At 40.5% G+C, this 27171-nt stretch overlaps 1 protein-coding gene across 1 annotated transcript; it reads right to left on the bottom strand.

The window, feature by feature from the left end:
* Window positions 1-43: 43 nt before the first annotated feature.
* itsn2a (intersectin 2a) lies at window positions 44-25633 on the bottom strand. Its single transcript, XM_063001817.1, has 38 exons — window positions 25584-25633; window positions 23152-23244; window positions 22308-22371; window positions 21525-21688; window positions 21131-21331; window positions 20782-20824; window positions 20046-20188; window positions 19616-19679; window positions 19392-19529; window positions 18630-18724; window positions 17936-18219; window positions 17223-17360; window positions 16887-17027; window positions 16694-16781; window positions 16002-16141; window positions 15024-15160; window positions 14327-14736; window positions 13849-13958; window positions 13607-13764; window positions 13428-13500; window positions 13066-13244; window positions 12471-12526; window positions 12226-12392; window positions 10514-10547; window positions 10309-10430; window positions 10005-10101; window positions 9703-9894; window positions 6097-6218; window positions 5425-5531; window positions 4063-4246; window positions 3733-3831; window positions 2862-3029; window positions 2552-2761; window positions 1920-2041; window positions 1710-1792; window positions 1053-1136; window positions 677-850; window positions 44-565 (listed from the first exon to the last, which is right to left on the bottom strand). The coding sequence occupies exons 1-38, from the start codon at window positions 25588-25590 to the stop codon at window positions 408-410; spliced, it is 5049 nt and encodes a 1682-aa protein (XP_062857887.1). The 5' UTR covers window positions 25591-25633; the 3' UTR covers window positions 44-407.
* Between the last annotated feature and the right edge of the window lie 1538 nt (window positions 25634-27171).

Here is a 27171-nt window from a genome sequence, read left to right as displayed (position 1 = left end):
TTTTTTATATACATTTATATAAAAGCATTAGCTTTACTGCACCCATTTACAGTTGAAACTTCCATACACTTGTGATACAGATGTAATTCACAGCAGGATTATTACTGATTTCTGCAAATGTTCTTTTAGTTCTCAGAAATTACTTTTATACTTTACTTTTTACTTTTATACTTTACTTTTATACTGTATTTTTTGTTTTGTCAGTTGCTATAATATGAAATGTTTACTTAACAAAATGTTATAAAACATTTTTTATTATTTTGATGTTAAATAATCTAACTTTCCATCACTGCTTCCTTGTGCTTGCTGTATCAGATAAAACATTTATATCCTTTTTTTTTTAGAAAAAAGAAAAATACAGTAAATTTAGGAATTGTAGAGTTTCACGGCTAAGGACTAAAAAGAGGTCAGAGGAGGGGCAACTGCTCATAGAGCTGCAGGTCGAGGCGAACTCGAACCTCTCCAGTGGAAACTTCGTGCAGAAGCAGACGTCGAGTTAGTGGTCCTTTTCCCTCTTGATCTTTCTTTATAGTGGCCACAGGAACCTCTGTGCGACCCAGGAAGTCTGAAAATCACAAGCAAAAACATCAGTAAAACTAGTTTCTTAGTTGGCTGTTGCTACATATACAATTATGCAAAGAAATAAATGTCATATCAGCAGTTGCTGTACACTTGCCATCGGGTGAGAACTGGTCCCGTTCAAAGACAGTGATGCACAAGACATCCTGGTACAGATCTTTGATGAAGAACTGACAGCTGAAGTTCCATTTGGGGTTGACTGTGTCGTTTTGTGTCCGTGAGGTGTAGCACTGTGCTCCCATAGACAGCTCGCAGTATGGGTTACTCTTACCTACAACCAGATGTGATTGGTATGATGAGATGTTTATGAACCTCAGAAAAAAGTGCAAGAGGACGTATTGACTAATTGTCCTATACAAGACATTTAGTTAGTGCATTTCATTTTCATCAGTAAATTTTGGTCACCATAGTCAAAAATCAGTAATTGCTATAATCAGGTGTTTTGTCGTGAGTGCATTCTGTGTGTGTCTCACCATTTGGCTTGCAGGGTTTCAGATCGATAGCCTCCAGCACTGTTACTAACAAACGTCCAATACCACTCGTCTTCTGAGATCGAGCTAAAACACACCAAATAAAAATATTAATATTATTATAAAAAATTATTAAAAAAAAGTAAAAAATCAGAAACAAAGTTCCTATAGCACAAATGTAGTCAATCAGCCAAGAGATTTAAATGCACTAAAAGTGTGTGGACATCTGATAATATGATTGTTGGAGTTCCTATTACAAAACTATAGGCATTAATATGGAGCTGGCCTCCCTTTGCAGCTATAACAGCCTTCACTCTTTTAAAAAGATCTTTTAGTCTGTCTGTGGGAATCTGTGCCCATTCAGTCAAAAAAGCATTAGTGAGGTTTGGTTGTCAATTAACAATCCAGGTCATCTCAAAGGTGTGGAATGGGTTTGAGGTCAGGGCTCTGTGCAGGCCACTAGAGTTCCTCTTCACCAAACGCGTCAACTGGTCCTTATGGACCTCGCTTTGTGTACAAAAGCACTGTAATGCTGAAACAGAAGAGTAAATAAAGCTACTGAGATGCATGGATAAACTGATGAAACTTCAGACACACATTAAGACTTGGCTGTTTGACTGCATTTGGGTTTCAGATTAATAAGCCATTGTTCCTTCAAACCTTGGTACGCTTTCTCTCTTTTCAGCTTTTCTGTCTCAATGAAACGCTCGGAGGCTGCCTTGATCCGCTGGACCCATGTGGTTCTGAACAAGCAGCAGAAACATAATCGTGGTCAGTATTTGAAAAGCCTGGAGTGGCACCTTCTGTCCACAATACTATTTATTCATAAGTTTGAGTTATAACGTGTTCAGTGTGTGAGTGCACATGCACCTTTCGTTAATGTTTTCAGCTTTCAGCGTGTAAACACGGTCAATGTGTGAAATGTGGAACACTGGATCATCACTGGATGGGTCGGACGGCATTTTAACCAGCACTTCATTCAAGAACACAGGCTGTGGAGAAAAGATGGACAGATCTTATCTCATGAACACACATTTTGTGGGCAGAGGGCAGGCATACAAACACACACACACACACATTCACACACACTCACACTTAGGGCAATTTTAGTAACTTTAATGGCCTGACTGCCAGGGGGGTTGCATCATGAAGGGCATCAGTATAAATGCTGTGGCAAATTAAATATGCAGACTAATGTGAGAAGCCAAAATTCATTTATTTAAAATAGAATTGTTTCATAAAATGTTTTCTTATGTTTTCATAAAATTGTTTTCTTAAAACAATTATGGATGTTGAGCCGACTGTGTTTATATATCGACCTCTAGGGGGCAGTGTGGGGTTATTTATTGTATTAAAAATTTAAAACAGATAAAAGTTAGAACTTTCTGGCATTGCTAGGAGGTTGGTCAGCCTGAATTAGATGATGTTAATGTCACTTGTCACCTGTTACTTTTGTGCTAATTACTAACGTCACTAAGTGAGACGTTAGCTGTGCTCTTTACCGTTTTGTACATCTTGTAGACTGTGTTGGATTTGGGGTTGAAGAGTCTGTCTGTGTTTGAGGAGAACTGTTTGGATGTGTAGGTGAGGAGCAGAAAGTCACTAAACAAAAAGGCCCAGAGTTCCTTGCTGCTTTTAGCTTTCCATAGGCGTCCACTGTGCAGCAGCTTGCGAGGACCCAGGCAGTTCGTCAAAGAGTTAAAAACCAGGTGCTGGAAGGACCAGAACAAACCAAAATCACAACTGAGCTCATGTTTTATTTAAAAATGTCAGAGTTTAAATGTTGACCCCTAATCTCAGCAAACAAATTACCTCAATGATCCCCTCACACTGCACATGGTTCTGCAGCCACTCCAGTCGGTCCGAGTTTTCCTTCTCTCTCACGCCCTCGTTCACCTGAGAGCACAGAAGCTCGGCTCTGTCCAGTGCCTCCCGGAGGTTCACCTGGTCCACGTGGCCCACTGGAGTATTCTCCAGAATCTACAGTCTCACAGAAAACAAGAGAACTGAGGAGGGAGGAAAGACCACTCGACCAAACGATTGCCCACTATTTTCACTGACTTGTATGAAAATAAATGTCTAATAATTACTGCCCTCAAAAGCAGCCTCTCAAAAATATTGGGAAAATCCTTCCTAATAATTGAGTTTAGGTGTTTTAGCCAAACCCACTGAGGTGTGTAAAATTAATTATTTCAAATAAACAACAGCTTAATATGCTGTGCGGTCCTTCCTCTTTTTTGTTTCAGCATGGCCATCCGCCAGTGAACAAAGTGAGGTCCATTAGGACATGGAACTCAAGTGGCTTGCACAAACCCCTAACCTGAATCCTGTTAAAAATCTTTGGAATTAATTGGAACATTGATAGTGAGCCAGGCTTTAACGTCTAACAATAGTGCCAGACCTCAAAACTGCTCTTTTGACTGAATGGGCACAAATTCCCACAGACACACTAAAGTCTTGTCAAGGTTTTCCTGCCTTGTGCTGAGTGTGCTCAGTTCCAGCAGCAACACTAACTAGGATAAAGAGGTTGATAAAAATGACTTAGATCTATAGATCTTCAATTATAACAATTATGTTGTAATTATAATAGTATACAACAATTATTTACATTATTTAAAACCACTATGTTTAAAAATGAGCTTTTCTATTTTCTATTTTTATTTGTGCATGTTTAAGGTCTCACATTTCTGATGATTAGCGGATAGCGAGTGATCCTCTGCATGGGCTTCAGCAGGAAGCTGGACAGTGGCATTCCTTTACAGAGGTAATTAGTGGCTATTTTCTGTAAAACAGAAAGAGGCAGTACGTCAGAGGTGCTTGTAAAGGCACTTGATAAGTGAGAAGTCAACAACCATTTTTTCACTGTCCAGCGGGGGATTCTTACAGAGAGCCTTGGCAAGCTATGCTCTATGTATTCCTCCACCACCGGTACCTAAACATGACAGTAGGAGTCACTGTTTAAGAAGCAGATATGTGAAGGCTGATAAGAGGTAGGTAAGGAACTTAGGGTAACCTTTAGGAAGAGTTTAAAATCATCTGAGGCATCTGTTTTCTGCTGCAACAGTGCGGCAGCGTTCAGTTGGCAGCTGCAGAAGCGGATGTAGGCCTGCATGTGGGCAAGCTCAGAGGACAGAATGTCGCCGATCACCTGCACGGGCATGCGCTCGCCCACCGTCTTCTTCCTTACCCGCAGAGCTCTGGAAAAGAGTGTTTCTGTTGTCAAAAGGATGTATAGATTTATAAAGAACGTCTATCTCACATGCTTAAGGCCACTCCACCCTGAGAACATCTGATCTCATCTGATCTTGAAAGCTCGGTCAGTACCTGGGTGGGAAACCACCTGGGATTACCGAGTGCTGTAAGAATGTGTCTCATGGTAGGTTTGGAATTTCTTTATCTTGAAATTTTTTTTTTTTTTGAGCAAAACTTTGGCTTCCAAAGTGCAGGTGATTGAAGTGGCCGGTTAAATTGGACCCAATTGCACCCTTTATTTTTTTTCTCATTTCTTTTATTCTAAACTGCTCCTCAACTGATGGGTGACACTGTTCACAGTTGAGCCACTTCTCTTTTATCTTCTATTTATTCATTTATCCCAATTTTTACCCAATCCAGTCATGGGTAATGGGAGCTTATCTCTTTCTCGTTGCTCCACTACCCCCTCCCCCGATCAAGAAGGGCCAAGGTTGTCATGTGCTCCCTTTAACACACACATAGCCGCCAAACACTTTTTTTCACCTGCTAGAGACAAGGTTCCACAGAGTACAGTATCATGTAGGGAGAGCCACACACTGAGATCATTTGCCCCCCATGCAGGTGCCTCAACTGGTCAGCAAAGGTTGTAATTGCCCTAGAGAAGAGGAACCCTGTTTCAGCCATTGTCCCTCCACCTACAACAATCGTGTGTCTGTGTAGGCGCCCGGCTGGCTGATGGCCATTTAAAATCAGGAGATTTATTGAGCTTATCATGCAAGATGAACAATTTGATCAGTAACAAATGCAGTAGATTTTGAAACAAGTTTTTTTTTTTCTTGTGTGACAGGATATAAGCCCATTATGATAAAAGGCAAGCCGTAGCCTAGTGGTTAAGGTACTGGACTAGTAACCAGAAAGTCGCTGGTTCAAGCCTCACCACTGCCAGGTTGCTGCTGTTGGGCCCTTGAGCAAGGCCCTTAACCCTTAATTGCTCAGACTGTATTCTGTAACTGTAATGTAAGTCGCTTTGGATAAAGGCCTCTGCTAAATACTGAAAATGTAAATGTAAATGATAAAAACACTGGACATTTCGTTGACAATTATTTAGACCAAAATGAGGTACTCAGTATAATTAAATAAAATCAAAGAGAAAGGCAGAAAACTTACAACATGTGACACTCACTTGAGCAGTTTGGTGTTACACATGATCAGTTCTTTCCAGTTTACAAAGATCATGCTCATCTCAGCCTCAGTCAACCTGCCTGACTCAGCCATCGGTTTGTAGAACACCTGCATACACACACACACACACACACACCATACCAGATTACAAATAAACATCAAAATGTGTAGCAATAATCATTTACTAAGCACCACCCTGATCGTTCATAGCTATTTGCCATTGTTCAACCATAAACCATTAGTGCACTATAATGCAAGTGTCATTATTAAACTAGATTAGTGTCCAAGTGTCATTATTCTACTGGCTGACATTACCAATGAAAAGAAACCTTGTCATCACACTGCCACCCAGTTTTATATAGCATCACCCTACAAACATTTGTTGGCACTCAGCTATACTTCCAACATGATGTCTCTTTAGACCCGCTTCTGCACTGGTGGTAAGTTTTTCGTTATTTAATGTAACTTATTCCTTCAAAACACTCATGGAGGAGGAATAATGGATGTCAATTCAGCTTAGCATTAATGTAAAAGTCTGTGCTGCATAAACAAACAAGCAGCGTGATGTCACCAGTCCAGAGTCAATTCTCCCATATAAATCAAACTTTCCATCAGTGTTATGTTTGTGTTTGCTCTGGAGTGTTCTGTGTGTCCTGTGTGTTTGCTAATGTACCTCCAGAACCAGTTCCAGGTCCTGTACATACGTCTGCTCGGTCTCTATGAGTTCGTGGATGTAGCCCTGTCTCTTTCTCTCCTCAGAACTCATGGAGTCCAAACTCAGAAGATCCGCACACCCTACTCACACACACAGACACACACGTTTGCATGCACACACTTGATGACAAGAATAAGCTAAATGTCCAGATTTTGGTGGCACACCACTTCTAAAATCATTGGTATTGATATAAATATGCATCCTCCACTCTTTTCTATAATGTTTACTAGATTTCTGGAACATAACTGCTGGAAATCATGCACTAATGTTAACAATAATATCTGGCTTGCTCTCAACATTCTAATTCATCCCAAAGCTGTTAAATGTGGTTGAGCTCACTCTGAACACACAGGCATAGTCATTCTAAACCAGGAAAGAACCAGGAAAGGTTCTCTTCGAGGCTCTAACAGTCTCCACTCTTCTGGGAAAATGTTCCATAGGAATTTGGACTGTGTACCTATTTAATACAAGAAGCATATGTGACATAATGCAATTAGGTTAAATAAGAAGGCCTTACATATGACATTCTAATTCATCCCAAAGGTTTTAATAGGACTGGGGTCAGGGCTCTGCAGCAGAGCACTGCAGCTTCTTCACATCAAACTCGTCAAAACACCTTTTTATGGACCTTACTATGTGGCAATAGTTTGGGGAATGCCTTTTTCTGTTCCAGTATGACTGTGGCCCTATGCACAAAGTTAGTAGCATATGTTTGATTTTATATAATTAATTTAATCCACCTGTTAGCAATTGGTGTGGCTGAAATACCTGAATTTAGTAATTAGGAAAAGCATCCATAAGTCCATACTGTCTTATTTTTTATAATTTATTCATTTATAGCTTCTTCTTAAAATATTTTACTGTATCTGTTACTTTTATGTTAATGAGCATGACTGCAAGCAAATAAGAGTTAAGAATTTCATCACAACTGTGTGTTTCTGTGCACATGAACAACACTTAATCTTGAACAGATAAAAACTTTATTTTCATTTCTTTATTAATCTCCAAACATACATATCTTTATTCTAGGACAAATTCTCAATAGAAAAAGAGTCGCATAGCAGAAGCAGAATGTCTCTTAGAGCAAAGAAGAAGCAAAAGGACGTGGCGCTGGATCGTAACGGCTGTTAGATGCTTGCATAGCGACTGCTCAAGTGCTACAGGATAACATGCTGCTGGTGATGTCATCAAGTGTGTGTGAATGTGTCTGTGTGTGTGTGTGTGTGTGTGTGTTGGTGGGTACCAGGGTTATTATAGTTATACTAAAACTATAACTAAAATAACTAAAACTAAAACTATAGTAAGAAAAATAGTAAAAAACAATTACATAATATGGGAGGTTTTTTATAAGGTAATAAATCCAGTATCCAGTACACTGTGTGGCCACTAGTGGCGCTGTAGTGCACCGCAGGATAAACTTAGTCCTCCAGAAATCACAATTTGTGCTTCAAAAATGATAAAGAACATGGATGCCGGACACTCATTTACCCTTAATTATGTGGGTCCAGGTTCATCCATAAACACTGGGTGCAAAATAAGAATTAAATATGCGCAGCTTTTCCATTTTCATTTTTGGTGCAGCATGCAGCTAAAGTTCTAGTTTAGTGTTTAGTTTGTTACACAAAAAAAGCAGATCTAGATATCTGTTTCTACAATTAAAAAGAAAAAAATACATTAATTTACATTAATGTCATAAATTAATAATATTACACAATGAAAAACTATAATAACACTGGTATGTGTGTGTGTGTGTGTTACAGTAATACAGAAGAAAGCTAACTAACAGTATATTAATCTAACAAGAGAGTAAAGATGTAGTGTGTGCTGGTGTAACACATGGGTGCACATGTCAAGTTACAAACAATCATACAACTCTTGTTCCTCTACGAATGTGAACCGTATCAAAGTTCCTGTCTATAAATGTTTCCTAAATCATTTAGTACTCAAAATGTTTAAAAAACACCCTGTCACCAAAAGAGTCACTTGGAGATCATATTCCTGTCAATATTCAAACAAATGTACCCTCAATCCAAAGATGGTTAATTAAAACCATTAAAACCAAAGTGTCTGTAGTGTGCTCCCTTCAGGCTATAATACGCTATATGGCAAAACGTATTTGGACACCTGACCATGAGCTTGTTGGACACCCCAGCTATGAGAATGCTTCACCCACAGAGAAGACTAATTCAATAAAAATAAAGCTAAAAGCAAAAGCAGCTTCACCTACAGACTTTTTAAAACCCACCCTGGGTTAACACTAAAAGGAGCTGAATCAATAAAACAAGCAAAACAATTTAGTAGGGTTTCAAAATGCAGGCTTCAGAAATAGGCATAACATTTAATTTAGTTCTATCTGAGGTTTCTTTTTTGCATTTTTTCTTTAGGTAACACAACAGGTCTTAAGTCTATTTTGAATCCTTGTGCTTATGTTATTCCTTTAGTATCTATTTATTCTGACTGTATGGTCTCAATAGTGACCAGAATCGACTCACTGTTACCTCCAGTACAGAGATTTCTTACAATCCTTCACCACCATCTCTGTTTATAACTTGCACAAGATGATGTTACATTTTTAAATACATTTAATGTTCTTTACACTAGTAGAACACAACTTTAAACATACTGACATTACCTATTAACCATAAAATATTACATTAATGTTTATGACAGCCAGACATTGTTTACACTGCAAACACTAGTGATTTCCTGGCTGCATTCCAAACTGCATCATATGTGCTACAAAGTGTGTAACTACACCATTGGTAGGGCACTATTTAGGCATGCTATGCAGTACAACAGGGTGTGATTGAAAGCTTACTTCGGTCACTAAACTTAACTGATCAACTTCATTTTAAGTAGGAAAAAAAGAGGGCTGTTTAATTTTTGAACTAATTATTGCTTTAATTTAGATCAGATCCTAATCGGAGGGAGACTAATAAACAGAACATTTAAAAAGAGAGGAGAAAAAGCCTCATCCAGAAAGAAAGAAGAAAGCAGTTGCGGAGTCTTGTCTGCTGTTTTATAAAGCTGACGCACTCTCTGATTGGACGAGAAGGAAGAAACGGAGAACTGTCGAGGTTACAGTTCCTGAAATAAAGCAGAGATGAGGCGAGCAGCAAGAAAGGGAAGGAAGAGAGGGATGGATGTGGGTTGCAATGACAATGAATAAATGATAGATAGAAGATATTGAGAGAAAGTGAGACCAAAGTTATACTTATAGTTCATAAAAAAGCTTAACTAAATAAAAATAAACAATACACAAACATGTAAACACTATACAGCCAAAAGTATCTGGACACCTGATGATAAGCTTGTTGGATATCCCATTCCAGTATTATTCAGTGTGAGACCACCAGTGAACATGTTTCTGTTTACATGTTTCCTAATGGAATGTTTTCATTACAAATTCAATAATCAGCAAAACAACTTGAGTATCAGAAAAAATGCTAAATTAAAGCATTTTCACTAGTGGTCTGAGACTTTTGGAACATACACAAGTAATTAAAAAAAAAGAAAAGTATCAAGTATATCAGTATCAACTATAATCAAGATAACAGAACTCACATTGCTGGCTGGGGTCAGTCTCTGTGGTCATCTTGACGTAATTGGTCGGGAATAGCCCGGTGATCCCATTAACCTCTCCTTTCCACCAATCAGAGTCATCCTTGTTGAACACATTAATCAGCTGACCTTTCAGAAAACTTAGTTCATCCCCATTGGCGGCTTTGTAGTCATACATTGCAATCACCTGACACACTGGGGACAGAGTGTTTAGGATTTTAATGATTTCTACAACTGTTCTTTTTCTGTGAGTGAATAATTGAAAGACGTGTGTGTTTGTGTGTGTGTGTGTGTGTGTTATGTACAGGGCTGAGATGCAGGAGGGGTTTTGGCACAGTTGGGCTCCAGCAGTCTGACGTTTGAAGAGTGAAACCAGCCTTTCTGACGCTTCTTACCCCGAGCCTACAACAACAACAACAACACACACACACACACACACACACACACATACAGGTTTTAAACTATGAATGTGAACATCTGACTGTGAGCTTGTTGGACAGTCCATTTAAAAACAATGAATGGGCATTAAGTTGAAAATTAAAATGTAACTTAAACTTAAAAATCATATGATGAGGTTAATTGGACCAGTCAAACACACTCCACATGTACCTGCAGCTCCCCCAACCACCAGCCACAGGAGTTCTTATGGAGGATGAGGATCAGCTGGCCAGGAGTCACGCTCAGCTGCTCTGGTGTCGATGCCACACAGGTTGCTGTTACCTGTGCAATCTCTGAAAAGAAAAGAATATTAAAAAGTGGTTTTATTAACCTACGGTGCACAGAGTTTGTTTAAGACAAGAATTCCTAAACTCACCTGGCTTTCTGCTGGCAGCACCAGGTTTGGCCGCCTAAAACAGAAGTACAAAAAATGAATCCACAAAAATGACAGCTTCATACGCAGAGTAAAATTAAAGCCTCATGTTAAAGCCAATGCAAATGTTAGTGTGGTCCAGAGTGGTGATCAATTTCATTTTATTCTTCTCTAAGCGATCTGTAATCAACAAATCACTAAGAAATTTGACACATATGTACAGTTGCTATATGGTAACTGTATAATAAATGTATAGTATGGTTTATAAGGTAACTATATGGTTTGTATAGTAAAGGTGTGGAATATTTTGTATGGTAACTATGGTTTATATGGTAACTATGGTTTATATGGTAAATATATGGAATAGTTTGTATGGCAACCGTAAGGTAACTATTTGGTTTGTATGGTAAATATATGAAATGGTTTGTATGGTAACTACAGTATATGGTAACTGTATGGTTTGTACGGTAACTATGGTTTGTGTGGTATGTTTTGTATGCTAACTGTATGCTTTGTATGGTAACTGTATGATAACTGTTTGGTAACAGTATGGTTACAGTATGGCAACAGAATGGTAAATGTATGGTAAGAGTATGGTTTGTATGGTAAATGTATAGTATGGTATAGTTTGTATAGTAACTGTATGGTAACAGTATGGTTACAGTATGGTTTGTATAGTATCATTTGTATGGTAACTATGGTAACAGTATGGTTACAGTATGGTAACTGTATGGTTTGTATGGTTACTGTATGGTTTGTATGGTAACTGTATGGTTTGTTTGGTAACTGTATGGTATGGTTTGTATGGTTACTGTATGGTTTGTTTGGTAACTGTATGGTTTGTATGGTTACTGTATGGTTACTGTATGGTTTGTTTGGTAACTGTATGGTTTGTATGGTTACAGTATGGTAACAGTATGGTTTGTATGGTACATGTATAGTATGGTATGGTTTGTATGGTTACATTATGGTTTGTATGGTAACTGTTATGGTTTGTATGGTTACTGTATGGTTTGTATGGTAACTGTATGGTTTGTATGGTTACTGTATGGTATGTTTTGTATGGTTACTGTATGGTATGGTTTGTTTGGTAACTGTATAGTTTGTATGGTAACTGTATGGTTTGTATGGTTACAGTATGGTTTGTATGGTTACAGTATGGTTTGTATGGTAACTGAATGGTTTGTTTGGTAACTGTATGGTTTGTATGGTAACTGTATGGTTTGTTTGGTAACTGTATGGTTTGTATGGTTACTGTATGGTTTGTATGGTAACTGTATGGTTTGTTTGGTAACTGTATGGTTTGTATGGTTTGTATGGTAACTGTATGGTTTGTTTGGTAACTGTATGGTATGGTTTGTATGGTTACTGTATGGTTTGTTTGGTAACTGTATGGTTTGTATGGTTACTGTATGGTTACTGTATGGTTTGTTTGGTAACTGTATGGTTTGTATGGTTACTGTATGGTTTGTATGGTTACTGTATGGTTTGTATGGTTACTGTATGGTTTGTTTGGTTACTGTATGGTTTGTATGGTTACTGTATGGTTTGTTTGGTTACTGTATGGTTTGTATGGTATGGTTACTGTATGGTTTGTATGGTTACTGTATGGTTTGTTTGGTAACTGTATGATTTATATGGTAACTGTATGTTATGGTTTGTATGGTAAAACACTACAATAAATAAAGTTTGTATTATAATGTAACTTTACATACGTCTAGATCTTTGGGTTTGACGTAGTTCGAAGGAAAAAGTCCTGATCGATCGCCGATGCAGCCTTTCCACCACTCGCCTTCTTTCTCTGTTACCAAAACAACATCTTCGGCCCGGAAAGTCAGGTCACCTGATTCAGGACTCTCGTACGTGTAAAGAGCCACGTATTCTAAAATCAAAATCCACATCAATCAAGAAACTTCAAACACTGACTGATCGAACATCCTAACAAGATCACGCTGCTCACCTTCAAGCAGGATGGAGTCTGGCAGTTCTAATTCATCAACAGTGGAGTATAAAGGCCTAGAGGAGAAACAAAACATTTTAGTAAGACTAGTATGTAGACACCCCTCCTAATTACTGAGCTAGAAGGTTTCAGCCTCGCCCACTGCTCAACAATGCATAAAATCAAATAAATATAAAAAAGTGGTTTTGGAATGGGATGTTTCACCAAGCAATGATCCGGTGTCCCACAGAGGTGTTTAATAACAATCTGATCAAATTTTTTTTAACTAAAGTTTTCTTATTAAAATATGATTGAAATGAATGTTTAAAAAAGCATCTTGTACACTATCAAGTGAAATAAAAACCCTGATTAGCTCTCTGAATGTAAAATGAGGATATTCTAGTACAAAAGAATATAGTAAAATTATTTTAGAATAAAATAAGTGAACAAACTTTAATCTGCTTTATTTTTTGAAATATTTATTATATTTAAAACATTCTTATACCCAAAAAAGCATGAATAGAATTTCTGTTTATTATTTCTCCACATCTGACTTATCAGTGGTCCTAAATCTAGATCTGTGATCTCTGATGGAGGGGTAGAGAAAGTTCCTTACTCTGCATGGTTGTTGTTCGTGGTCACTATGGAGACGTAGGATTTGGGGAACCACCCTCGTTTCTCCCCGAGTTCCCCATACCACCACGTCTCCTGCTGCTCCAGAACTGTGATGATATCGTCCTTTGAGAAGCCAAGGTGGGTGTCAGTGGTTGCTGTCCATGGACTTAAAGCTACAGCCTACACACACACAGAGGGGACATGTGATAGTCTTAGCTCTCTTCGGCCAGTGGGGGGGGGTTGTCAATGGGGGTTAACCTAATCTACAGAAAGTATTATTCCAGACATAAAAAATACATTTATAAATTATAGTATGTTTGCTAAAGAGATCTGGCCCTGGTCCATGTTGCCATTTGTGCTTACCTGTGTGTGTTGTGTGTGTGTAGCTGCAGGTGTGTGTGTGGGTGTTGGTCCCTCTATATCCACCCTGGGGATCCTGTAAAAGCAAAAAAAAGATGTCCAGTTCAAGTTTTAGTAACACCTTTAAATTAAGAAGTAAATCATGGTAACAATGCATCTCAAGTCTTGCAGAAAAGTCATACCTGAACTGGTCAGTAGAGGTCAGTGTGGAGTGTGAAGAATTGACATTATTCTGCTGGTTGTTGCTGGTTTTTTCAGCATAGCTCTCAGGAAACCAGCCGCTGCTACCTCCATATGTACCGTACAGCCAGCCGGGCCCTCTCACTGTCAGTTCATCCACCTGAGGGGCAGAGGGGAATAGTTTAGTGTGTTTGTGTGTGTGTGTGTGTGTGTGTGTTTGTGATGTATGTGTCTGTGTGCATACCTCAATTAAGCAATTTGCCTCCAGTGTGAGTTCGTCATCATTGCGGGCAGTGAAGGGGTACAGCGCTCTATAGGTGCTTCGCATGCCATTATTTCCCTGGGCATCCAAAACTGCAAGCATAACAGTCATCACACAACCATCACACAACCACTGCACAACAGCTGCACAACCATCACCCAACCATCTCTAAAAGTGTCTTTATTTTTCTACCTGTCAGTCACATTAAAGGAGACATGGCCACTGCACCTATCCATTCCAAAAAATATGAGATCTTATACCAGTCAGTCCCAGTAAAGGAGACGTGAAATATATACCAGTCAGTCCAAAGGAAGGAGGCGTGACCACTGTAACTGTCCTTCCCACTTAATATGTGACCTGCACACAGTAAAAAGGAGTAGCTTCTATATCTGTATGTCCCACAACAGGAGGAGAAGTCTCTGTACCTGTCAGTCCCAGTAAAACAGCTATAGCCTCTCACCAGGTCCATTTGTTGTGCTGCTGAACAGTGCTGAGAGCTGCGACTGAAGATCCAAAGGTTTTGTTATTTCTTCATTCGTTCCATCTTTTCCCCTTTCCTGTTCCTCCCTCTCTCGCTCCTCCACTCTCCTCTTTTCGTCTCTCTCTCGCTCCTCCACTCTCCTCTTTTCCTCTCTCTCCTGCTCCTCCACTCTCCTCTTTTCCTCTCTCTCTTGCTCCTCCACTCTCATCTTTTCCTCCCGTTCTCTTTCCTCTTTCTCCTGCTGGGCTGCTTTCTCCTGAGCCTGACGGAGCCTCTCCTGGGCCAGGAGCTGCTGCTCCTCTTTGAGTTTGGCCTCTCTCTCCTGGGCGAGCCTCCTCTGGAACTCGGCCTCCTCTCTCTGAAGGCGTTCCTGCTCCAGCTTGGCCTGTCTAAGCTCACACACACAAACACACACACATATATTACTGCTTGTAAATAACAACCAACTCTTGGGCAGTATGATGGCATTGAAGGTAAGGTGGGTGCTGCACAGCTCCTCGAGACCAGGGTTTGAACCTCATCTGTGAGTTTTTTTTTGTGTTTGTAGGAGTTTTCTCTGGTTACTCTGGTTTTCTCCCACTCCTCAAAAACATACCCATGGGTGAAATTAGAATATTTTACTGATATTGTGGGAGGTAATGTGTACCATTTTTATGTATATGGGTTCTTTAATCACCTGGCTGCTTCTTCCTCTCTCCTCTTTCTTTCCACCTCTTCTTGCTTCCGCCTGTTCAGCTCCTTCATTTTCTCCTCCTTCACCCTGTTAAGCTGCTCCAGAACGGCCTGCTGCTGCTGCTGCCTTTCTCTCAGCTCCTGTAACGTTCCCAACAACCTTTCCTCAATGTTAAATCCATGTTAGAGGCACAACCCAAACTCAGATCAACTATAAAGTGTAGTAAATATTCTGAATGGAATCACCAGTACAAGCTTTTACACTCCATCCAGTAACATCACAAATCATCACATCTACAGTGAAGCACAGCGAAGGACCAACAGGGTGAACATCTACTGATGAGGGATGGAGGGAAGCTCTCGGATAAGTGTGATGGATAGAATGATGAGAAAGAAGTGAAAGAAGAACCTTGATTAGTAGGAAGAGATTTGTTAAACATCCCAGCAATGACAGAAGTCCCTGTAGCATACAGTCATCCAGCTCCACTGACTACACACACAGCCGGGGGGAAAGGAAGAAAGACAGAAAAGAAAGAAGGAAAAAGAGACAGAAAAGTAAGGAAGGAAGAAAGAAAAGAATAGAAATAAACACGAGTATTATCATTAGTATTGATGATTATTGGATGGTATCAGGTGTGTTACTATGTTACTGAGTTCAGTTAGTGATTATGTGAGGTACTGTTACTGTGTTTGTGTGTGTGTGTGTGTGTCTGTGCATATGTATGGGTCTGTGTGCGTGTGTGTGTCTGTTGTCTGTGTGTCTGTGTAGATATTCGTGTGTGTATGGGTCTGTGTAGGTGTATATGTGTGTGTATGTTTGTAAGTGTGTGTGTAGGTTTGCATTGGGTGTATTAGTGTATGTGTGAGTATGTTGGTTTATGTTGTGTGTGTAAATGTGTGCACATTTGTGTGTGTGTGTGTGTGTGTGTGTGTGTGTGTGTACGTGTAAATCGTACTAAGTATTTTATTGGTTCAGCCAGACCTTTATGTCCCGGTTGTAGCTCTCCATCTCAGACAGCTTGGTGGTCGTCTCCCTCTCCAGAGCATCCAACTGCTCCTTCAACTTCCTGCAGCTCAGGTCCTTCATACCCACATTCTTCCTCACATCATTCAGTCCTTCACCTGAGATACAGCGAGTGAAGTACGATAAAAAGACAGAGGCAGAAAGAGGCTTTTACATTCCATCCATTCACCCATTTATTCATCCATCCATCCATCTATCCAAGCTTACACCTACTAATAATGCATCATGGATCAACCATTCCTGCTTTTAACCTTACATGAATCCATTCAACCCTAAATCCATCCATCCATCACTGCATTCATCTATTCTTCTATCCATTCATGCATGCATCTACTATCTATGCACTATGCACCACCTATTCTTACTTTCAACTTTCCATGCATCCATCCAACTCTAAATCCAACCATCCATCCATCCTTTCTTCCATCCATCCAAACTCTGATTAATTTATTCATTTTCCCTCATCTAGCCATATATTACTTTCTTCCATCCATTCATCAATCCATCTGCAAATTAATTAATTTATTTTCTCCTCCATATATTTATTATTTCAGACTTCCATCTATTCATCCATCCATCTATCCATTCATCCATCCAGCCACCAACCAAACTCAATTTTTTTCAATTAACCACTTTAGTAAGTTTTTTACAGTTAGTGTTGGTCTGTGTGAGGTCTCTCAGTCTGTCGGTCAGCCTCTGTTTCTCTGGACCCAAATTACTCAGCTGCCTCTGAACATCCTAAAAAGAAATTAAGGAGTTCAGTACAGTATCGAGCCTGCACATCAACAAAATCTTCCATTATATCTTCCAATAAACATAAATCTATAGTTATATTCTTATAACCTCAAACTGCAGCTGTAGAGAGTTGATGTCAGCAATGCGACCGTCTCTTTTCTGATTAATGAGCTCTAACTCCGCTCTCTGAACATGCCTCTTGCTCTGAGCATCACGGAGACAGTTGGAGATCTGCTTGTGCTTGTTGCCCTAATGGACAGATGAATAGACCAATATGAAGTATGATTATACAGTTCTCTGTACCACCAACAATATTGTGGGTCCCTTTAGACTGGTGTTTATCTGTACAAGAGTATGGCTTCTGTAAGTCTTGGCACACTCTAGACAGGGTGGCATTTATTGGTTATGCATGTTTTAATAACACCAGAGAAAAGTAAAACTGACCACAGCCTCCAGTTCCAGCTCCAGACTCCTTTTTCTTGCTGTGAGTCTCTCAATGTCTTTGTTTTCTTTTTCGCGTTGAGCCTGGAGCTCCATTCTCTTCGTCCTCTCCCATTCCTTTCTCCTCTGTCGCTCTGCCTCCTGAAGGAGAGACATATTTAACTTATTAATGAGCTGTAAATTGTGGTTTGGGCATGTGCAGAGAAGGGATGAGAGTTCTTTGGGGAGAAGGGTGCTGGAGTCACCTGTAAGTCCCAGTAAAGTAGATGTGGTCTCTGTGCCTGTCAGTCCTAGTAAAGGAGGTGTGGTCTCTGTGCCTGTCAGTCCCAGTAAAGGAGGTGTGGTCTCTGTGCCTGTCAGTCCCAGTAAAGGAGGTGTGGTCTCTGTACCTGTCAGTCCCAGTAAAGGAGGTGTGGCCTCTGTACCTGTCAGTCCCAGTAAAGGAGGTGTGGCCTCTGTACCTGTCAGTCCCAGTAAAGGAGGTGTGGCCTCTGTGCCTGTCAGTCCCAGTAAAGTAGGAGTGGCCTCTGTACCTGTCAGTCCCAGTAAAGGAGGTGTGGCCTCTGTGCCTGTCAGTCCCAGTAAAGTAGGAGTGGCCTCTGTACCTGTCAGTCCCAGTAAAGGAGGTGTGGCCTCGGTGCCTGTCAGTCCCAGTAAAGGAGGTGTGGCCTCGGTGCCTGTCAGTCCCAGTAAAGGAGGTGTGGCCTCTGACCTACCTCCTGCCTCTCCTGCTCTTTTAGTCTTTCCTCTTCCCGTCGTCTCTCCATCTCTCTCTGTTTTTCGATACGTTGCTCCTCCTCTCTTTGCCGGCGTAGCGCCTCTCTCTCTCTTTTCTCCAGCTCCTCCCTTTCTCTCTGTTGTTTCCTATCCTCCTCTTTTCTCCTTTCCTCTCTTCGTTGTTCCTCCTCACATCTCTGCTCGTCCTGAAGTGCCAGGCGTCGCTTCTCTAGCTCCATGCTGCCTCGCTGGAAGTTCTCCTTCAGCTTATCCTCAAAGGCCACTGAGACACAGTGAGAATGATCAAAACATTTATAGGCCTAAAGCTTTTTGCTGCACAGATAAAGGCAGAGTGGTGTAAAAATGTATTTGGCTCTTTTCCTGCTAATGTGCACTTTTGATTAATTCTTCATCACCGCCGGCACCCACAAATAAGGAGAGAGGTCATCAGAGCCAATCATGTGTCTGTTTAGGCGCCTGATTGGCTGATAGCAGAGCTGAGATTGGAACTCAAGAGCTGGAGATCTTAGTACTGTTGGGCTAGTGTGTTTAACTACTGCCCCACACTGATTTATTACAGATGTTAAACAGCTTTGCTAAACCTTTTTGTATGTTGTAATTAATGTGTTTTTTGTTTAAAATGTGAAGTAATAACAAAAAATGTGTGTGTGTGTGTGTGTGTGTGTATGATACCGTTGCTCTTGTTCTTGTTTGCAGGTTCTGGATCTTTGAGTTCTGTGCTGATTCGAGTAATGATGCCATTCGGCAGGTCACATGGCTTCCCTGTTCTACACACACACACACACACACACACACACACACACACACACACACACACAAACAAAGGCATTATGCGCAGGGCAACTGCACAGACATGACTGTCTATGTCTGAGGACGGGTAGCTGAAGTCATGCGATTGGTACCCTGTCCTGCGGATTCCTGCCTTGTGCCTAGTGTTTCCCTGGGGAACTGGACCCGCTGTGACGCTTACCAGGATAAAGCATTTGATGAAAGGTAGTATTTACAATACAAATATGTATTATGTTCTGGAGAGAGAGCACTTCTCACATACTTTAAAGCATTATAAAAATGTTTATATCAAATAAATCTAACAAAGTATTAACATGGACACACATTATAGTGCACTTACACTTTTTTTATACAAAGATTATACAGTAGTACAAAGCTTTGTACACATTTCACAATGGCAAGAATGTCAGTTGGAGCCATTTTCTAAGCAACATCAGGCCCAAGATTAGCCAGACAAAGTCAGGAAGGAATTCTAAACTGACACCTAATGTTGACAGTAAATTCGTCCAGATGTTCAGATAAAAACAGGAAAAAAAACCAGATCTGCATTAAGTTTAAAGTTGACGGAACACAGTTGACACTGTCCACAGCTGAGCAAGCTTAAAAATGGATGTGCTAGTTGCCATGAGTGTTTATGTCTGTTACCTGAAAGACGGCGGCACTAGATCTGCAGGAAGGGTGAGAGGTAAAGGATGACCTGTTTTGGCCATGTCCACCAGGTGCATAGCCAAAATAAACTCCTCCGCTCGCAGCTGACCATCACGATCCACATCTGCTAGACTCCTGACACACACACACAAACACGAACAATTTATGATATGTATATAATGACGTGTCTTTGTGCCGGACGTGTGGTTATCTGCACTCACCATATAGTAGCGAGCTGAGTCTGTGTGAGGTTGGAGGCAGTGAGGGCATTTCTGACCTGTGGACCTAAAACCACACACACACACACAGAAACACACACACACAAAGTTCTTTTCATTTGACATAATAGACATGATACGCTAGGTCACTACTGCTTGCATCCAGGGTTTAAATCCCCAGCAGTGTTATTGACCGGCCAGGCATCTACATACAGAAATGAATGGCTATGTCTGGGAAGTAGGGGATGGCAGTGGCCCTGTCAGGGATGTGTTATTGCATTGCTTCCAGCAATTTTAGAGAAACAGGACCCACCCTGACCCTGACCAGGATAAAATGGTTGTAAACATGAAAATAAAATGAATGTGCAGTCAGCTAAATAAGTAAAGTCACAATCACAATGCAACACACACACAAACACACACACTCACACACCTGATAGGTATCCGGTCATCAGCTTGTCCAGACTGTTGAACTGCTGCCTATATTTGAGTCGGGAGGACTGAGGCACCGCCCAATCAGATGCTCCGGTTTTGGGTGAGTTACTTGCCAGTGAGTTGGTAGAGGAAGAGTTTGAGCTAGAGGCAGCCAATGAGAAATCAGAAATCACATCTCACAAAAAATACTTTGTAATCATATCACTTTGTAAACAACCAGAGCTCATCTACCAGCATCCAGATAGAGCACTACAAACTACAGTTGAAATCAAAAGTTTACACACACCGCAGAGTCATAAATATATAGACAGCACCTAATCTTTAGCTTATTTCACCCTGATCAGTCGCACTTTGTGCACAGGGCATGATTACATTGGAACAGGAAAGGGTCTTCCTCAAACTGTATAACTGATATGATACACCTGTTAGCCACTGGTGTGGCTGAAACACCTCACCTCTAAGCCCCACAGTGAACATGTTCCTCAGAGGTGTGTGTAAACTTTAAACCTCAATTGGTTTTAGGCTGAAGCGTTCTAACACAAAGGTAAAAGGAACACAATGTTACCTTGTAAAATGTAAAAATGAATGGCTATGCCATCTTCTTTGTGGTCATGGGGTTTGTATGATGCCAAGCATGGGTGGTAAATAGCAATGATTAAACAAAATGCACAAAGTGTTAGGACATGGTGACGTGATGTATATGGAGAAAACTTTTAAAAAATCTTAGTTATTACCTGCTGGATGCTAGATCCAAGAGCGAGTGAGATTTATTCACACCTGCAGTGAGTGGAGGTGATACAGAGGACATGAAACACACACACACACACACACACACACATACATTTTAATTCTTTTACTTAAAAGGGGTTACAGTTCAGTTATAGAACACAAGAGGAAGCATGTTATTCTGAAGAACATATATTGTAATATTATTCACCATCACATCAAAATCCATTCATTAAATAATAAAGCAAATGTGGGACCAAAATTCTCCACCAGAACCATAATTCCAACTAAAGTTCACTACAGATGAACTATATCTATGTTCCCTACTGATTTTCAATGTGTGTGTGTGTGTATTACCTGGTGCCATTGTTAGTGCGGCAGTGCCGTCGGGTAGTGCTGACAGACTGAGGGAATCGGGGACCATTGGCATAGGCAGCAAAGGGGGCACATGTGGCATAGAGGTCAAAGAGTTTACAGAAGACACAGAGGAGCCGACAGCCGCTGGGGTCAGCAGGGGCATAGCTGGCATGATGGACAAGTTTGGCATTGAACCCATACCTGCAAACACGAGTCACAGTCAAACCTCTCCTGCTTTTTTAAGCCAGTGTGATTGATTTCTAGTCAGCACGTTTTAGAATGATTAACAAAATGATTCAAAGCTCATATGATTCATTTTACAGGAGTTATAAAAGAGTTGAATCGTTACAACCACGTAGTGTTCTAGCACAGGTACAGTCTGAGCACAGCTTACCGAAACGGGCCGATGATGTTGTTACAGGGACGGGGGTTTGCTTCATGATGATGGGCAGAGATGGAGGAAGAGACACACCCTGGAGCTGCAGCTTAATCAGCTTCATGGCAATGGAGAACTCTAAGCGATCCATCTTACCATCCTTACCCATGTCAGCTAACGCCCTGAGAGAGGGAAACACAGTGGCTATTTTGAGAGTTCAACTACAGCTGATTGATACAGCAGGTAGTTCTGAGCACAAAATCTGATTTATTTGGGTGAACATTTGGGTTTCGGTTTCAAAAAAGTGGACACTAGGGCTGAAGAGGTTCAACTAATTGGTTGTACATGTTCTCCCCGTGTTTGTGTGGGTTTTCTCCAAGAGCTCCAGTTTCCTCCCACAGTCCAAAGACGTGCAAGTGAGGTGAACTGGAGATACAAAATTGTCCATGACTGTGTTTGACATTAACAACTTGAACTGACAAATCTTGTGTAACCAGTGATTAATTGTCCTGTCATAAATGTAACCAAAGTGTGTAAAACCTGATGTTAAAATCATAATAAATAAATAAACTGTGGTATACACATACACTGAAGAATGTGTACATGTGTATGTTTGATCTGGGGAGGGTAGATAGTTGACAAATGCCTTCAAAACCATGCAACTATGTAAGTTAGATGTAATTCACGGTTGTTTTGTAGTGTTAATGTCAGGGCTCTGTGCAGGCCACTAGAGTTTATTCACACTTTAATAGTCAGATCATGTCTTTATAATTTGTGATGGCGTTTCTTTTTTTTTTTTACCAGATCTCAGCCAGTACTGAAGAAGGAAGGCCAGACTGCAGGAAGAACTTGCGTGCTTGATCTCCTGCACACAGAACACACAGACACACACACACACACATGATATGAAGTCGGCACCCATTTCTTCAGCCGTTCTTCTCGATGATTATTACTGACGTACCTGTCAGACTTCACACCCCCCAAATTATTTGCTGTTTTTCACTCTGAATAGAAAATTTTGGCTCTGATCTGCATATCTACTCAGAAATGTGTTAAGGAACCATGAACTGCCAGAACAGCTGACTGAATTAAACAATTTATTCAACATAACTGTCATTAGTCAGTGGTTTTATATGAATGGTGGTAACGAACCTGTCTAACAACCTCCCAGAATCTAAAACATTCACAGTCCAAGTGCAGAAGATGTACAAGCGCATGTGTCTGTAGGAGCATCAGACTGAATTTATGGCATCAGGGACTGATGTTGGATGGGAAGAAAATTTAATCCAATTCATCCCAGTGTTCCTCACAGCTCTTTTCATACCAAACTTATGAAACCATGTATTTATGGATATTACTGGGCACAAGGGCAAAGCCATGGTGGAGGAGGAAAAAACCCTCCCCAAACTGCTGACACGTAGATTAAGTTTATTTGTAATAATGATTTTATACATCTCTTAGTATTGGTTGTGGCTAAAACACCTAAACTTTCAATTCTAGTTTGGATGGGTGCAAATATACCCGTGTGTATCCTTAACAGGACCACCTTAGAAACAAACCCTGCAGTTATATTTATGTCACCACATGGTGAGAACTGAATTTTGTCCTTGTTTCCGGTCTTATCAGGACTTGTGTGTGTACTCACCTGACACGAATCCCAGTGTGGGACTGAGAGAGTCGAACTGTTTGTCATGCTTTCCTCTCTCCTCTGGAGTGATGGCCCAAATATTAAACCCACCTCAAAGACAGAAAGGGACGAAAGAGGAGACAAGCAACATTAGAAAATTGTTTCTCAATAGCATTCTCTAATTCCAGCCTTAGAGGGACGGTGTCCAGCTTAGTTGGTTGACCATGTGTAACATGTGTAAAGTCCCACTCATTTGGATAGCACTTTGTACAATAAACATAGTCTCAAACTCCAAAATTCCATGGCATCAAGCTCTCAAGTTCAAATATCAGCTCTGCTATCAGCCGATCGGGCACCTACACAGGCACATGATTGGCTGCCTGCCTATAGGAGGAGGAACAATGATTGAAATCGCTGGGGCAATTACCACCTTTGCTGACCGGTTGAGGCGTCTGCATGGGGAGGGGCGGTTAATCACAAAAGGTTGTGTCTGGCTCTCTGCATGTAATACTGCGGTCCTAGCAGGTGAAAAGAAGCGATCACCAGCTGTGTGAGCACGTCAGAGTGGGTAGGTGACAGCCCCGGCCCTCCTTGATCAGGGTGAGGATGGTGGATGTGAAAAAAGCTCCAATAAGGGGGAAAATGCTCAGTGAAGAATTAATAAAAAATAGTTTAGACAGTGTATCTAGACATGCATGAAGCTAAATTAGCTGTAACTGGAAAATAATCACATTTTTATGTAGCACATCGTTGTCGATTACATTAAACAAGCTTATATTTTATAACAAGTGTCCAGCAAACAGCTGCTGTTGTTCTTCCACTAGTAAACACGTACATGTTCTCACAGCCTTTATCCACTGTTCTACACGACGATGTCCCAGAGGATTTTTACTGCCACTGAAGCAGCTCGGCTCTCACCGTTAGACAATCCGCTGCCATGGAGTTGATGTTTAGGGACCTGAACATGGAACCAGGCGTTGCTAAGTGTTTCCAGTTTTAAACAGTAAACCTATGTTTCCTTTCCTGAATCATGCTTTTGAATCAGAAGCGCTTGACAGGAAGAGAGAGAATGAAATGTGCTGGATGTCTTTATAGATGAATGGTACAGAAAAGCCATGACTTCTTTAACTATGATTGAATGGTACAGAATTGGCTACTAAAATTGACCATTAGGTTTGAATAAGTGAGTACAAAGGTGAGTGACTGTTGCTCTGCATCTAACTGGGTTCCTGTCTAGTATTTGTGCTTTGCACTCAGTATATCCAGGTTGTGCCAGACCCACAGCAACCCTGATCAGGATGATGAGATTGCTTCACTACTTCATCTGGAATGAATAGCACACATCAGCCACACCTTTACCAGAATAATTTAAAATCAAATTAAACACACACCTAAAGAAGCACGTTCAAGCGGCACAGCGGTAAATTATGCTAACCCACTACTGCAGGTATTGGGGGTGGGTTTCTGAGACCCACACATTCTTCAGTTAAAATGAATAGAACAAAAGAACTCCAAAACTTTCTTAATTAGAATCAATTACTAACATTCATAGCACAGAAAATATGCCAATAGGTGTATTGGCAATTCTAACTCATTACTTGGAGTGAAGTCAGTGGCTGATAAATGTCCGTAGTTCATCACCAATGTGGTAAGCATGTTAAATTAGCATAAAGGATCGGGTTAAATAAAGCCAGTGGGGTTCTATTAAGAATAGAATAAATAGTATTCCAGCATGTTTGGAAGCTGGAGTCAGAGCACAGGGTCAGCCATAGTATGGTGACCCTGGAGCAGAGAAGGTTAAGGGTCTTGCTCAAGGGCCCAACAGTGGCTGCATGGCAGAGCTGGGATTTGAACTCTCAACCTTTCAGTTGATAGCTCTATTCACTAGGCCACTACCACTGTCCCTAAGTATTAAATGGTTAAAATATGATTATTCAAGTGTTATTAAAATACGCCTAGATCATGCTCATACTGAAGTGAGCTGGTGTGGCGTGATGGTTAAGAGCCTCAATGTCTGAGATCACAAATACAGAAGGTGCATGGTGTTACATGAACCTAGCCATTGAGGGGAGACACACATCAGTGCCCCTGAGTGCTGGTCCCACACTTGGGTAAATACTATAAAATCTGCTATGGAAAGTAAGTGCATTAGATAACTTAACCATCCAAAACTATTTTACCTTTTATGAAATAATCTACAGTAACAATTTATTTCATGCAGTTTAAAACCTGATGGTGAGGAAACACACCATGAATTACAAATAAGTGCATAACCATCATCACAGCGCCACAGTGAAAGTAAGGACAGATATAAAAGCAAATAAAAGAAAATAAAGATAAACAGTCAGTGAAGGATATCAGTAGATAGAGAGATAGAAAGGCAGAATTATAAATGAAGAGAGAGATGATAGTTGAAGAAAGAGAAACACAGAGGGACTCTGTGTTCTTACCATTCATGGCTGCAGGTGGGAGTCAAGGCTCTTCTGTTCTACCGGCTCGGCTAGCTAACACTCATCTGCACAGACAGAAAGAGATTAGTGACGCAAGCTTAGCTTTACATGGAGAAGAGATTTAGTGGACTGAGAAAAATGGAAACCTGTAAAGTGTGTGTGTGTGTATGTGTGTGTGTGTATGTATGTGTGTGTGATAAGATGGATTAGTCAGCAGATGAAAGAGGGAATTAGAACTGAACGAGTTCAGGATTTTTAAACAGGGTCAGGAATGAAAAAAATAGAGAAAATTTAACAAAAATGTAGAATTCATTAAGTGTGTGTGTCTGCGTGTGTGGCCTAAAGTATTTGGACACTTGCCCATGAGCTTGCTGGACATCCCATTTCAAAAACAAATGCTATTAAAATAGAGTGACCTCTCTGTGATCTTTTCAGTTATAAAAACTCTTCTACATACTTCAAACTCACAAGACTTTGAAGTATGTATGTGGGAATTTGTGCCCATTCAGTCAAAAGAGCATGTGCAGGCTTGGGAACTGATGCTGATAAGAAAACCTGAATTGATGTTCCAGATCATTCAAAATCTCTTCAATGTGGCTGAGGTCAGGACTCTGTTCAGGTCACTGGAGCTTCTTTGAACTAAGCTTTTCTTCACATCTTTATAGAGCTTGCTTTGTTGGGCAGGGCCTTCCCTAAACTGTTGCTGCAAAGTTGGAAGCATATTCATTGATTTATTACACCTGTTAGTAATTGTTGTGGCTGTATGAATGTAAAAATTAGAAGGGGTGTCCCAGTACTTTTGTCCATATAGTGTAGGTAAAAATTGCCCTGTTTCAAACATCACATGCCAGCAAGTGTTGGTAGAGACCAGCATGTGTTGGGTTAAATGTTCACCTACCGGCATGAGTTGTGTTTTGAACACAAAATTGACATTGTCCAGTCAATTCAGTAATGAATCACTAGTTTGCAACAAAACCCAGCTAAGACCAGCAAGCAGTTAATTGTGGTAAAAGCATTTTTTCACAGCAGGTTTTTGATGGAGTATTCTGTACATCATCCAAACGACACATTTTCTAAAGATTTAACTAATGGCCATTATGTCTAAGAATAAATTATAACTCCTCAAACCCCAACATTAGAGTTCCAGCCACTGGGAATTCAGCTGAAAGCATTGTGAAGTTCAGAGCAAAAGGAAATGACACAAACAGCTTCCTGTTTAAAAAAACAACAAGACAGAGGAAATACACCCAATTCCTTTAATCACAGAAATGAACACTGCTATACTCAGTTAAAGGACAGGCAGAAGGAGCTCAGTGTGACCCAGTCTGGTGGACTTCGATCCTTCTGTAATGTACACATTGAAGGGTGAGGTGAGGATTTAGGGATGTAAATTGAGTGTGAACACATCCTGGTTACTTTTAATCTCAAGTGTGTCTAGATTTTATACCTACAGTATCAGCATTTAAAGACCTTAACGCTGAGAAACTCCAAATACAGGAGAAAGTTACATTAAAAGAGGTGTGGCCTCTGTACCTGTCAGTCCTAGTAAAGGAGGTGTGGCCTCTGTACCTGTTAGTCCTAGTAAAGG

The sequence above is a fragment of the Trichomycterus rosablanca genome, chromosome 9 (genome assembly GCF_030014385.1).
Source record: "Trichomycterus rosablanca isolate fTriRos1 chromosome 9, fTriRos1.hap1, whole genome shotgun sequence".
Taxonomy (NCBI): Eukaryota; Metazoa; Chordata; class Actinopteri; order Siluriformes; family Trichomycteridae; genus Trichomycterus; species Trichomycterus rosablanca.
Note: the sequence above shows the minus strand (reverse complement) of the source record. Positions and strands in the feature narration are given on the sequence as shown.

Bases quoted from the DNA above. Each gene is read 5' to 3' on its own strand.
- itsn2a (XM_063001817.1), bottom strand. The intron at 17,361-17,935 runs GTAGGTCAGAGG...TCTCTCCTTCAG, and splicing joins AAGAGCAGGAGAGGCAGGAG to GAGGCAGAGCGACAGAGGAG. The intron at 15,161-16,001 runs GTCTGGCTGAAC...GGAACGTTACAG, and splicing joins GCTACAACCGGGACATAAAG to GAGCTGAGAGAAAGGCAGCA.